General features: G+C 35.3%; 1 protein-coding gene across 5 annotated transcripts in view; it reads right to left on the bottom strand.

Annotated features, from left to right (window-relative positions):
* The window catches only part of HYCC2 (hyccin PI4KA lipid kinase complex subunit 2), a 49,327-nt gene that overhangs the window by 27,252 nt on the left and 7,946 nt on the right, over nt 1-14,129 (bottom strand). For 3 of the 5 annotated variants that reach the window (XM_018911643.2, XM_018911642.3, XM_030240142.2), the window contains 3 exons: nt 3,387-3,489; nt 2,438-2,515; nt 1,259-1,360 (listed from right to left, as the gene is read on the bottom strand). In XM_018911643.2, the coding sequence (XP_018767188.1) occupies nt 1,259-1,360; nt 2,438-2,488 (153 nt within the window). In that variant the 5' untranslated portion in view covers nt 2,489-2,515; nt 3,387-3,489. Of the gene's footprint in view, nt 1-1,258; nt 1,361-2,437; nt 2,516-3,386; nt 3,490-7,724; nt 7,832-13,558; nt 13,605-14,129 lie in introns of those variants that run through there. The other 2 variants (XM_050976918.1, XM_030240134.2) reach the window with 2 other exon arrangements.

Here is a 14,129-nt window from a genome sequence, read left to right as displayed (position 1 = left end):
GGAAATACCTCCTGCCTTAACAAGTAGAACCTGAAGCTGGACATCTTTGTGTCTAGGACTGCTTATCTTACATGTGGTATCAGAATCAGGCCCAAACAGCAACAGCTGTTCCAAAGAGTAATATTTGACAAGCACCAGTGAGCAGTAACATAAGATCACCCTAAAAAGATTTGCAAATCTGGTTCTTTGCTCTTTAAATGAAATAAATCAAATGCTTATTCCCAAAGCAATGAGAAGCTTTTACATTTTCAGGAGCCTACACAAACACAAATACATAGACAGCAGCAATGGTGGCTTCAGGTTGAAGAGAGAATAAGAGCAGCTTTTCAGTACTAAGAAAAAGGTCACTGTGCAGGTTATTTATAATACTGAAATGAAGCTGACAGCTATGAAGCTTTTTTTTTTTTTAATTGCATGAGCATTATGCAATCTCCTTGAAGCTCAATCAAGCATTCAGCTTTCTAAAACAGCTGAGCTGTACTTGGGAAAATAAAGAACTTCCTTGCTGTGTACACTACCCATTTAATTTATAAATATATGAGAAGTCACAGATGATACACCAAGAATTTGTAAGCATTTTATCTAAAGTAGTTGACATGTCAGAGAATGGTATGCTTGCACAATTTATTCAGAAGTTATTTTTCACACACTTGCCCAGAAATGCTCCTCACAGAGGCCAATGGATAGGAAAGCTCAGCTTAATGTCACTTGCAAAATGAGTTATATGCAAGGGTAAGCTAAGTTTGCATTGTGTCTATTTACATTTTGGGGGCCTGGTTCTGCTCTTGTTTACAGCAGTGTAAACCAAATTACTCAGAAGTGATACTAGTATAAGCATGAGAAGATCTTGTTATCTTAATGGCATTTTAAAAGATGATTCCATCTTCCACTGCAACAAGCCACCACACAAGAAGTACATTGGGCTTTTTGAGTTTCACTCTAAGGCCTACTTTGTCTCAGTTATGACTGACAGGTAGTTCCTGGGAACTGAAAAAAACCAAATTGAAAAAAAAAAACAACCAAACTTGACCCCTAGCAGACAACATAAACAGTACTTTTGGATGCAGATGAAATTGTGTCTTATTAGAAAGGCATCAAAGTAACTGTCAAAAACCAAGAGACTAAGCAGGGATCATACCCATGTTGGACTACATCAGAAAAAAGAATCAATCTTCCTCCCCTTTAGTTTCTCCAGTTTCAGTTGTAGAGGTGAAAGATCCAGGAATGAGAATAAAAATAGGTTTTTTTAATCTCCTACCTCATTGTTTGGGTCTTGAATGACCTTATAAAGAGCTGGTACCAGTGGTTTTTTTCGGTGCAATGTAGCTGCATAGCTGGAAATTTGTGATTCAGGTAATGCCTACAGAAAAAAAAAAAAAAAAAAAAAAACAGGTTACCCTGACCAATAAATGCTTCCAAGTGTTCGGGATCTCCATAAAAGAATGAAGTTTCATCCCAACATCCCAGAAAATTCCTGAAGTTCAGTATATTTTCAGACTTGTAACCTAACAGTTGAGTACAAGTCCTTCTCCATACAAATAGCATTTGGGAGCACTTAACCACTTTCAGAATTAAATCCAAAACCAGTTTAGATTCATCTGCCATAAATCATTTGCTCTACTTTGGTATGAGGACTCTCTTTCTTGATATCCTGTACTTAACAGGATCTTTTTGAATACTTTATCAAATCAACTCAAGTTATTTCAGAGGTGTGGAGGGTATAGAATGAGCATGGACAGCCTCGAGTCTTCCCTGAGCAACATGTTTGTGGATTTTGCACCCTTGGAACTTAAGCAAATTTCCAACAACAGTACATGATGACTTACTCTCATCAATGATGTGAGGAACTACTAATTCTTAATTTAAATAACAGGCTAATTTCTTATCAGTTATGAAATCCTGTTTTCTTGTTTATGCATTATCCTGTATTTCACTCAGCATAATTATCAACATGAAGAATAGATTAAAAATACTTCAAATTCTTCATGATGAAACAATTAATCTTATGCAGATAATGGGAGGAAAAAGTAAAGTATTTTCCTTTCTTTTTTTTTTTAAGTCCAAATAAATATATACTAATTATTTTTAAATTTTTAAGTTTTTCAATTGCAAATTTGAACAGCTTTATCCAGCTGTTAGTTAAATTCTAGCAGCTTGACCTACACAAAACACACATTTAAAAGACCACATTGCTCTTGCAGTGTTCTGCTCCACAATAATAAACAATAAAAATAAACTACTATTAGAATTATGCATTACTTATTATGTACCAGCCAACTCAATCACACAGACCTTTGGATGCTTTATGAATGATAAGAAACTGAAAGATCAAGTAACAGAAATTTAAAATGTTAACTATTTGATATTATAAAACCCCACTGCTATGTTTGGTGGCATTAAGCCAATGGTGTAGATATCATTAATCTTCTCAGTTCACCTTGAATTCTGACAGCCATTCTTCCACCACACCTCGTTCTGATCCCAGCATTTTCTTACTTCTTTTGCTTCTCTCTTACTTTTAGAAGAAAAAAAAAGAAGTAAATTATCAGTTATGGTAAGAAAATTGAGTTTTTTACAATCCTACCCAATGAAAAGCTGTTAATACCTTTCCAATAAGATTATATAGTACAAAACAATTAAAAAGTTGCATTTTGGACAATCAGTCCCATTATTTAATAGTAATTTAACTGTTTTCTTTGTTTAGTCTAAAATGCTGTACATGAATGGGGAAGGAGGAAAAACAAGGATTCAATGCTTCCAGCCAGTTGTCTTTCAGTTGTGTTTTGAAAATTACTTAGGTTCAACAAAATTTATATGTTTGACATACAAGTTACATCATGGAAGTCCTACAACAAATGACTTTTTAATAGCCAGACTAGATGACTGGAATCAGCAATTTTCTTCTCAGAACTTACTTGCTTTGAGTTCTGAAAGCTTTGTATTTAAGAGCAATCAGTATTTGCTAAATGAAAAGTGAAGTGAAGTAAGATAAAAGGCTTCCCAACACATTTTTTGAGTTAATGTATCATTTTTTCAATGGCCCTTGACAGGAAGTCATTAAGAGAATAACAACTCTCTTGTGGGCAAGGAACTGCTTCAGATTTCTAAAGCAGGTTTTAACACCCTAAAATACAACAAATTCAGAAATAACATTAATTTAAATTCAAGTAACACTTGAGTGACTTCTTTCAGCAGAAGCACTGAAAAATAATTCTGTAAAACAACAGAACTAATTAGATCTCTTCAAAGTTTACAAAGAGATCCCGATACCATGTCAGAGTGATACATGTATATAATTTAATTTAAAACACCATAGCATATGCTAAAGAAGAAGCTAAGTCCTAGATCACTCTGCCTGGAAAAAAAGCTGCAACATCCAACTTTACCTCTTTAAAGAAGTCAGTTTTCTAAAGGAGGAAGAGGAGAAGGAATGCAGAAATTTTTCAACCTGGGATGCATTTGTCAAGCCTTCAAGTACTACCCCGTTTTCTAAAAGATAAAAAAAAATATGATGATCACAAAATCAGGAGAAAATATAGTAAAGTAAAAGAAGCATTAATGTAAACATTTTTTGGCCTTACAAACTGAAGCTTACCAAATCCTCCAAATTCCACATGAATCCTTCTGCAATAAAGCAATTTCCCATTAAAAAAAAAAAAAATTAAAAAAGGCTCAGTGTTTTAGCAGGAGGAAGGGAGGAATTGCCTTATCACTTATGTAGAAAATCCTTCTGTATTAGTGAGGCACAGTACTAACAAAGAACAATGTAAGGTGAAAGAAGAAAGTAATAATTTTATAAAAAAAGAACTGAATTCATACCCTGACTTTGGAGAACACGCAATTCTTAAATTTAATATATTAAAGGCTCTCCCATAGTATAATTTCTTAGGTACATATTCCTCACAGAGCCAAAATTTCAGTGCTGTCATGAAAACCACACATTAAACCACGCATTAAACTAAAGCATCTTTTGCTAAAGAATCCCTTCTTAGTGAGCTTGAGGAAAACAACACACATAGGAGCAAACTCTAGGTATATTAGTAGTTTTGCCATGCATTGAGCTTCAAGCTTCCCTATTTGGGAACTTCTTTCAGTGTAAATCAGCTTGAGAACCACAACTGCTCTATCAATACAGAAGCAATCCACATCTGGTCTGGCTAGGTTCAATTTTGGGACAAATCATCCCTCCCTTTAAAATATGTGCCTGGATATCAAAGCCATTTTTAAAGACTTGTGCAAAGAGGCAAGACAGGCAGCTGATGGGCTGGCAGCCAGCACACAAGGTGCACTGTCCCTGCAAGGAGCACTGAGGAAAAGCTGGGTGAGCCCTCAGCTCCACCTGGGTGCCTTGGGCACGGCTGCAGAGGCACAGGAGCACAGCAGATGTGGGACTGCCTCAGCCTCACACACAGAGGACTCTGGGATTCTCAAAGGGCCATCTGGAAAGCAAACCTCATGCTTACACTCACTCCCTGGTTTGCTATAGCTTTGGGGGGGGGAAAATATAAATACATCAAACACTATGTGGGTGTGTCCCTAAAGTAAACTGGTTCAATACACTAAGCCCTGTGCATATTTATTCAAGGTTGAAGTAGCCTGAACCAAGAGTATTCAATTTAATTTCCACAGTGTTCACATCTCTCCCAAAGCAAACAAGATACAGGGAATATAAGAGATTTCTCATGTTTATTTTAAAAACATTTTAATTTTTTTCAACTATAATTCAAAGGTTCTTATAATATATATGAACTATAAAAAATGAATCAAAAATTTAGTTATTACTAACAGTAATAATAAAACATACCAAAATATTTTTACATATGGTCTGATGAAGATTTCTTGTTCTTGAATACTGAACAAGTAAGCAAGTTTGAATTCATACTAAAGCATGGAACAGGAAAAGTTATAGTTAGGAATGCCATCACTCATTGTCAAAACCAAATACAAAAAATCAACTACCAAAACTCTTCCCCATAAAAGCAACTGAAATGATAGTTTAAAGGTTTTCTCCTAAACTTACTCATTTGGCATAAATGAGTAGAATATGACACATAAGGCTGTTAAATTAGACCTGGAATCTTTATGCTTAAAATTAAAACTAAAATACTGTGTTCTGAAGGAAGTCACAGTCTTGCACTGTGCATCTGTCAATTACAGTTAAGAATCAGAATTTTAGCCAGTCAGAGCACTCTCCTTGATCATGCTATGCACACAAATCATGGAATCATAGAACCATCTTGACTGGAAAAGACCTTTAAGACCATCAAGTCCAGCCACTGTGCAACACAGCACTGCCAACTCCACCAATACACCACATCCTTCAGCATCACATCTACATGGGTTTTTCAATCCCTCCAGGGATGGCCAACTCACCTTTCTCAATATTTTTTTAAGTGGAATAATGAAACTTAAAAACTCAAGTAACTCCTGAAGAATTTTTGACTACAATAAAAGAAATAAAGGGTCAACTGTGCTCATCAGAGAGCTTGTTTTTCACTTACATTACTATTTACCAGTCTGCATTTAAACCAAGACTAACCAAAATCAATCTGCAACAGCAAAATGATTACCCAGATAATCTCAGCCAGTACCACTTGCTATACTTATCAACTATAACAGTGGGGATTAGAAAGAAAAAAAATGCCACTGATTAGACATTCATAATTGATGATATTTAAGCAGATATGATAGTTGAGTATGCAGAGAGTTTTTGTTGTTGGTTTGTATTTTATTCAGGGTTTTTGTTTGTATGCTTGTTTTAAAGAGGCCAGTAGTTTATACTGGTTTAAACATACATGGGAGAGATTATATTACAGGACATGCAGTTCAAAATGAGTCCAGTTCTTGGCCACTTTATACTAGATGGCAAAATGCATATAATGCAATTTTCACACTAGCTGCACAATGAATGAAAATATTATGTATTTTTACCTTAAAGGCCATGAGAAGAATAATTTGCATTTAACACCTGAACTGTGTCAGCCAAAAGAATGAAGCTTCATGCTGCATGATTTCTTCACAGTGCAATTTGTGTAAGAGAACATTATGGAGTGACAAGTCTAAAAGAACAGAAAACTCTATTATCAATTATAGCTCATTCTTCCAGCTACATACTCCTCTCATATCTACAATTCATTACTGAGCATGGAAAGAAATGTATTTAAAGAAAGATTTTTCCATGCTGCCTCTGTAAAAAAAGTAGTGGGGAAAGCATCAAGAATGCATCCTTTCTCTGAACTAAACATACTTGCAGTTTCTTTGATTCAGCAAGTTCATAGCTCTGTAAGAAGAGCACCTGTGTTAAACATGATTAACACGGAGAATTGATAGAAGACAACATTGGATGAGGTGGTCAGGACACAGGAAAAAAGCTTCCCCACCACACACCCACACTAAAGAGACTGGGAAGCTCTGGAGGAAGAAAACCAGGCAACATGCTAATAAATGCAGATAACAAAAGCACAATTTGAACTTCATGTGATGAACTATTCCTGAATGCAGAGGTGTAAAAGACTAAATGGAAAAAGACTAGATAATATATTTGATGAGGCAATGAAAACATCTCTTCAGGAATACATCAGCAGCCAGAAAATAAATCAAGAAGCTTGATAACAATAAGTAATTTAAAGTAAATCTGAAAACATGTAGGTAGAGCATACAAAACTGGTCTTATTTGAAACACTGGCCTACATTTGTTGCAAACAAAAGAAATATGTATAATGCAGAAAAATGTTTAAGAAGCAGTTGAAGACGACTGTGAAAAATTACTTCTAACCTGGATATGAGAATAATTTTTAAAAAACAGAGGAAATAAAGACATCCTTGTCTTAGAAGCTCATGGAAGTAAGTGGTTGAGAAGGTAGAATAGACTTTTTTTGTAACAGACTAATAAAAAATAAAATGTTTGAATGCACCAAGATAGAAATCTTAGACTGTTAACAGTGTACTGCTAAGTTACCATAAAATATCATGAGGACAATAAGAAGCAATTGTAGACAAACACTGTAATACCTGTTTTACATAGTTACTTCTATGGTAGAACAAGAAGAGTAGCGAAGAAAGAAGAAAGAAAAAGGATATGCATTGTAATATACACCTCTTTTGATAAATATAGTACAAATACCTCTGTGATTTCCCTGTATCCATATACATAAACATATTATTCTATCAGAATCTTATTTAGTACACAAACTATTTACTTACATAAACTGTCATTTTGGTAAGAACATAAAATAATACATTTAGAAACTATCGTCCTCAACAAATCAGAGCTACAGCTACAACTTGCCATTTGAAACAGGTTCAAACATTCTGCCAAAATTCTCTTGGCCATACAGCCCCAGAGTACAGAGAAACAAGGTAAAAATTGACAAAGACAGAAAGAGGCAAAACCTCCTCAGGACGATTATTAATTTAAATTGTCAGCTCAAGCCTTCTCCTTAATAGAAAGAGCACTCTTCCAACTCTAGTTTTTAGGTAATTTAATTGCAGGCTTCAGCAGACAGGCATGCATTCCAACTTTAAAATATAAATGCTGATGTATTCTTTATGTGGGATTTAGTTTGCCAGCCTTATTAGACAAGCCTTAGTCATGCAAAACAACTTGGATAAGACATTGCTTCCCTGCCCACTCTGACTCACTAGTAAAAACCAGGCTAAAAAGCTTTCTTTTTTGATATCAGCAACAAAGAAAGTTATGTGAAAACAATGGGAGAAAGCCTTACCACAGAGAAGTCAAAGATGATTGATAATAGTCTTGTAAACTTTCATGGTACCATACTTGCACAGTAAGATCCATTTCTTATCAAAAAGGTCACAACAATTTCAGCAGCTGCCAAAAAAGGGGTAAAGAAAAGGTACAGCCCATCTGTTCCAAAAAGCCTCCTCTAAGTAATTTTAAGCTCTAAATGATCTTCTGTGCCTTTTCAAGCACCACAAAGCTGAGCTGCCAACCTTCTATCTTTTTACCATTCCTACAGTGAAACTGCTTTACAGATACAAAATTGCTGCAGACAAACAATTAGGGCAGTGGGAATGAAAATACAACACTGAAAATAGACACTATATAACAGTTTAAAAAGCTACTTTTAGGCTGATGTTTTCATAGTATTGCACAGAGTAGTTGTAGAAAGCTACAGAAGTCAGGTGACTCTACAGAGAAAAATTGAAATGCCTCACAGAGGCAAATAAGCAGAACCTGAATTAAACACAGTTGTACACTCATAGCTAAATCCCTCTCCTAGGAGTTCATGCAGCAAATAAAGCAGAAAAGAGTTGAGATAATCAAGAACGTGGAACAGGAAATTTACCTTCTGTATTCAAAGAAAACACTCCTCTACGTTACTTACAGGATTTTGGAAACAATAATAAAGACCTTATCCTGCAGCCTTAAATACCACAAAACACACATTAATTATTCTATTATAAGGACCTGACGCACTTTAAAATATATATATACACACACGTAGGTTAGGCACAGAAAAGTTACCTTATTCTCTCAGCACCAGTTTCCTTAGAAACAACTTCACATAGTCATCCTACACAAAACCTAAAACATTCTCTTGTCAGGATCCTGGTGATAAACCATCCTACGCCAGACAATACAGGTTTGTCCTCTCTTTGCATCAGTTCATATGCACTAACTCTTCCTGTGCTAGTTTGTCTGCATTAACCTCTTTGCTTACAAAAACATTTCCATGCAAATTACTTTCCATGTAACCCTACCTCTCCCAAACACCTTCTCCTTCATGGTTTTGGTTCATGAAGTAAATTAAATCTAGATAAGTAAAGATGCAAAATGCATAGTAAAAGAAGGAGCCTAAAAAGAAAAAGCCTCAGCAAACTAACACTTGCAAAATCACAGTTAAGGTGGTCTTTTTAAGGCACTCAGTGCTAACTACTAAAAATGAACAGACACAGGCTAAGAGAAATCTTGAAACAGAATTTCTGTGGGAACAAAACCAAAACAAAACTCAAACCCCGAACAAAACAAATCAACAAAAAGACACACTACCAAAACCTCCCCAGTATGCACTTTGGAATAAGACTGCAAACATTATGCAAAGATCACTATCTGGTCTGTAAAGGAAAGAAATGCATGCAGAAACATTCTAGAAATACCAGCTGAATATTCTAAGCAGCTTCCCACTTTTGAGCTGTAAACTCGTCACTTGAGAAAAATAAATGTCTGTTATATTATAAAAATATCCATTAAAAAGTTGAAGTCAATTCCAGACAGTATCTAATCCAATACCAGTATATATTTTTCACTGCAGTATTCCCTACCAACTGTAATTTTCACAAAATAGAATTTAGGTTACATATTCATTAATTAATTTCCCTAACCTCCTTTCTTCTACCCTATTCTCAAAGAGATCTAACCCAGAGGCTCCTCTGCTGAAAGTAATGAAATCCTTTATTCTAATCTTTCCAACTTCCAGATGGTAAAGCCTCCACCTCCAGGAAGAGGAGTGTAAATAGATTAAGCTGAAGTGACAAATTTCCCCCATCCATACACTTACTTACACATTCACAAATTCTTAAATGAGTATAATCTCCAAATTTGTCTGAATTTACCTCAGTTATAGCTAAAATTATGTCATCTTGCTGACTTTCAAAAAATGATGCTGTAAGAATACAAAGTTCCAAATAAACTTTCAAAATGGCAGAGTAAAAATAAAGATCCATAAGAATTAGGACATTGTTTTATTGCACGATGCCATAAATTTCATATCTGACTCAGATGCTTCATTCACATTTCAGATGCATGGTTTTCAAGGATAAAATTAATTCTGATTGATATGCTGGTCTTACCTTTCCATTAAAGTTCCCAGACTTTAAAAAGCAAACTTAACAAATGCAGTTAAATGAAACATCACTGATCACAGCACTACTCATCAAGATGACACAATTTCAGAACAGCCCAGACCTCTTCTGCTTGACCTAATGGAATATATGGGCAAGTTGAACCCCATACACTTACAAGAAGGACTTCAGTCACATTCAGAGGCTGTTCACTATTCAGAGGTAAAGCACAGTAGCATCAAGAATTCTGAAATCTAAGATTTGCTTCAACATTCACAGTTAAAACTGTAGTTGCCTTTATTACTTCCAACTGTTACTGCAGAGGAAGAGACTCCTCTTCTTCCATGTCATGCATCACAGCATGATTTCAGTGCCATCATTCTCAGTCTCACACTAGCTTTCTGAAAGTTAGAGAGGGGTTTTAAGAACTGCAAAGAACAATCTCACCAAACAGAGAGAAAACCACTGTTAATTTGATATTGAGATTAGACAGACTGTACAAGTCAGAACTTCCACACATAAGAACTAAAACATGTACCTGCCCATGTTAATTCTATATAATGCAATCCATTAAGAGCTGTGTGAACATCAATGATTCAGATATTTGACCCAACTGATTAAGGTGACTGTACTACAAAAATTGATGCTTATGACCAGCCCTACTATTAACTTCACTAGGATTCCTCCAGAGCAGGAACTTGCAGAGCCTTTGTCAGACTCTTGTTCACAGAAAACAGGCAAAGGAACTGTGTCTGTAAAGAAGTGTAACACTTCTTCATCACCTTATTAGAAGCTCTCATGAAACTCAGCTTACTGTAATTGGCACTCTGTGGCCTATTACTTGGAAGCATAAGCTGCTTCTCAGTGAAACAACTGTGTGAGAATTAAAACAGTAGTAAATGTAAATTAGTGCAACAGCTACACCAGGTACCCCCTTTGTCTTGGTATGAGTTTAATAATTAATCTTCACTGCTGAATAGTTAAACACAATGCATATTGTTTACAGTCATTATTCTTCTACTCTTAAACCAACATTACAACAGAATGCACACCAACCAGTCATAAGAAAGGACTAATAAATATTTTACTGTGAAATAATTCATTTTTCATGTATATTCAAATAGTGAGGATGCTAAGTTACTAACATATGTGGGGGTATTACTTGGGGAGGGTGTTTGGATGGTTTTTGTGGATTTTTTTAATCTGAAATTTAAACAATTCTTTTTCTAGAGCAAAAATTCATGGATAATATCTTTAGGAACACAACATAAACACAGAAAAAACAACTTAACCCAATCTTTTATGCACCATATAAGGCAAGATTTTCCACAATATTTTTTCACTTATCTGAGCTATAGACCGGTATAAAAAATAAAGTAGTGTAAAACCACAACAAAATAAAACAGAGGCAAAAAGAAAACAGCCTTCCACAGGTGCTTGATGACTCCAGTTGGAATATCTAGCCTTTTTTCCTTCTCCCCCCAACACTGCTGAAACAAGAGCAAGATCTTAAATGCACACTACTATTTTCATATATATTTTTTATTTATAACCTGAACAAAATTAAAAGCTTTTGTCAAATACAGTCCCAATGTATATTCAGAAAATTTGAATCTTTCAAGATTATGAAAAATCACAGATTTGACAGGCAGCACTGAAAATCCATGCAGCAAGCTTTACAGCTAAGCTTCCCTAAGTTTTTTTTTTTTTTTTTTGTGTAGACAGGAGAGTGGAATTTATGTAGAGATGGTTAATTTTACAGTGTTCTAGGTTTTCAAACATATTTTCTTGCACTCCAAAATCCTTGCTGAGGACTCAATGTTCTAATCTTCAGGCACTTTAACATAACCTCATCCATACACAGAGACACTCTGGGTTTTTGTTTGTAATACTGAACAGTTTTCCTGCTTAAAAAAAAAACAAAGGAAAAAAACAAAACAAAACAAAACCATCTTCAAAAGCAGTTGGTAAAACAGAGCTTTTCTTTTCCTCAAGCTTCTCCAATAAATTTACCCTTGGTAGAAGACCAGAGGTGGCCTTATATGCAAACTTGTTAGGGGTTATACTACTACTTTTTGCAACATTAATCATCTTTGAGCAATTATTACATCTACTTCAAATGGAAATACACCCACATGAACTATATTAAACATAAACAGTTTCTCTAATCTTTTACAGGTACTGCCCATCTGGGCAACAGTTATGACCTTTTACTTTTTTATTAGTTATACTGGCATAGAGCAAATTCAGTTCATTCTCTTCAAACACAATCAAAAATTTTTAATCAAAGCCTGAGTTTAATTAAAAGCCTGTTCTGTTTCCCTATGCAATTGTGCTGATAGGGATCAGCAGCACTTACCAAAGTTCAAGCAGCAGGCACCTGAAATTGCTAGATTACACATTTTTGGTGTAAGTAATACACTCATCTTTCATAGAGCATGCTCCACAAAACAGTCTTTCAAAGGCACCTTAGACAGAAGGTTTAGAAATACTGAGGTCATTGAAATGCACAGTGGACCTGCAGAGAGAACATGGAGTAACTTCTCAAAAAGTTACTAAAGCCAAAAAAAAAAACCTGATCCGGTATAAAGCTAAAAAAAAAAAACCTGAAGGAAAAGCCCACACCACCAGGACAGCAAAAAACTGCCAAGAACAATCCAAAATAAGGCAGTCCACATGTGACTCCTTCACACACGAAAAAAAACTGTTCTGAACAAAATGCACACCCAGGCCTAACACCCCTGTACTTGCAATTATATTCAGATTTGCAAGTTAAGATGATTACACCATAATTATTTCTTATCAGTGAGCAGCAAGTGTTTCATACTTGGGGGAAAAATCCCTGTGCTTTTTGCCTTACCTGCCAGCTATCCAACAGGCACTTTGAGAAGATTTTCGTAACATATTTCAACAATTTTATTCCCTAATCAGTTCTATCTGTTTAATTTAAACCATTAAAACCAAAAAAATAGCAACTTACACATTCTGCTGCAATAAAAGGAAATGCTAATAAAAATAAAAACCCTTTCCATTTTCCATAGATGAGACATACGTGCATAAACATGCAGAATTTACTCATAGCAACCTTACATATATCAGAAAGCTTTAAAGTCTGCATTCAGAAAGACAACGAGACACTAATTTCAATCTACCCAAAGTCAGCACACACTACTAAAGCAGAATGCTCCAGCAGTTCATAGAAATAGCAATAAAATTACTACTACTAGAATTCTGCATAAAGCCAAGAAAAGCCTGCATCCTTTCCCTGTAGGAGAGATATTTTGTCTTTCCCACTGGAATATTAATTTGTAATACATCAAAACCTGATAGAGCTGACAACGGACAACACAGTGATTAAGGCTTCCTAATTAGCATGATAATGTCCATTTAAGACTTGTTCCCTCCTCTCTCTCACAAGACCAAAAATTTATTATCAAAATAAGCCATCAAATACAGGAGTTGGCAATCATGGGAGTATCATCAGCAGAGAAGGGCAATGGACCATCACACCCATACACATCTCCACCAGCCAAGTGTGACAAGGTTCCTGCAAAATGTTTCAGTAAAATGACAAGAAGCTGTGCTGAAGCAGCTCTTTCCTAGCAGCTGACAAAAAAAAAAGGCATAGCAGTCCACTTCCCCACTGACCAGCAAATCTTTAAGCTTTCTGTATTTATTAGACAAAATTAGTATCTACAGGCACACTACTTCAATTTTTTTGAACTTCCTTCTACTTTTCATATGTTGAACTTACCTAGTTTTCTGTCTTTAGCACAGACCAGAACCTGCAAGTCTAAGAAGAAGGGCACAGAGGAAATAACAGAACTAACCTTTGAACATTTACTAAATTTTAAGTTGCCAAATAAAGGGGAGTGGAGTGGAGGGGTGGCACAAAACACACTGTGACAACCAGCACAATACTCCATTACACAATTTCAGCAGCATCAATGCCAATTAGTATTGGCTGCTGACCCCTAATTTGATCTGGAATGCATCCACAATCTTAACCTGATTAGGACTTTGTGCACAACAAACGTGAAATCCCACTGTTGCACATTTATTTTTCTGCCTTAGCATCCTAAGTTTTACTCAATTTAAACATTGAAGTAGCCAGGGGAAAAATTACAAAGTTAACATATTATCTTCAACCATTTCTCTAAAAAATGTCAGAGTTTAATTTTGGGGTAATTTGGCATGTTAAAAACTAGATATATAGGGCTACCATTTTAATTTAAATTAAGAAGTAAAATTAGTGCAGTAGTTTTAGTTATGCTATGTAAGCTGCAACATTAACTGTGAAAAACCATATTAAACCTGCAGCTAAC

This window comes from Serinus canaria, chromosome 7 (genome assembly GCF_022539315.1).
Source record: "Serinus canaria isolate serCan28SL12 chromosome 7, serCan2020, whole genome shotgun sequence".
NCBI classification, from domain to species: domain Eukaryota; kingdom Metazoa; phylum Chordata; class Aves; order Passeriformes; family Fringillidae; genus Serinus; species Serinus canaria.
The sequence above is the reverse complement of the archived record's forward strand: the minus strand, read 5'-3'. Positions and strand labels throughout refer to the sequence as shown.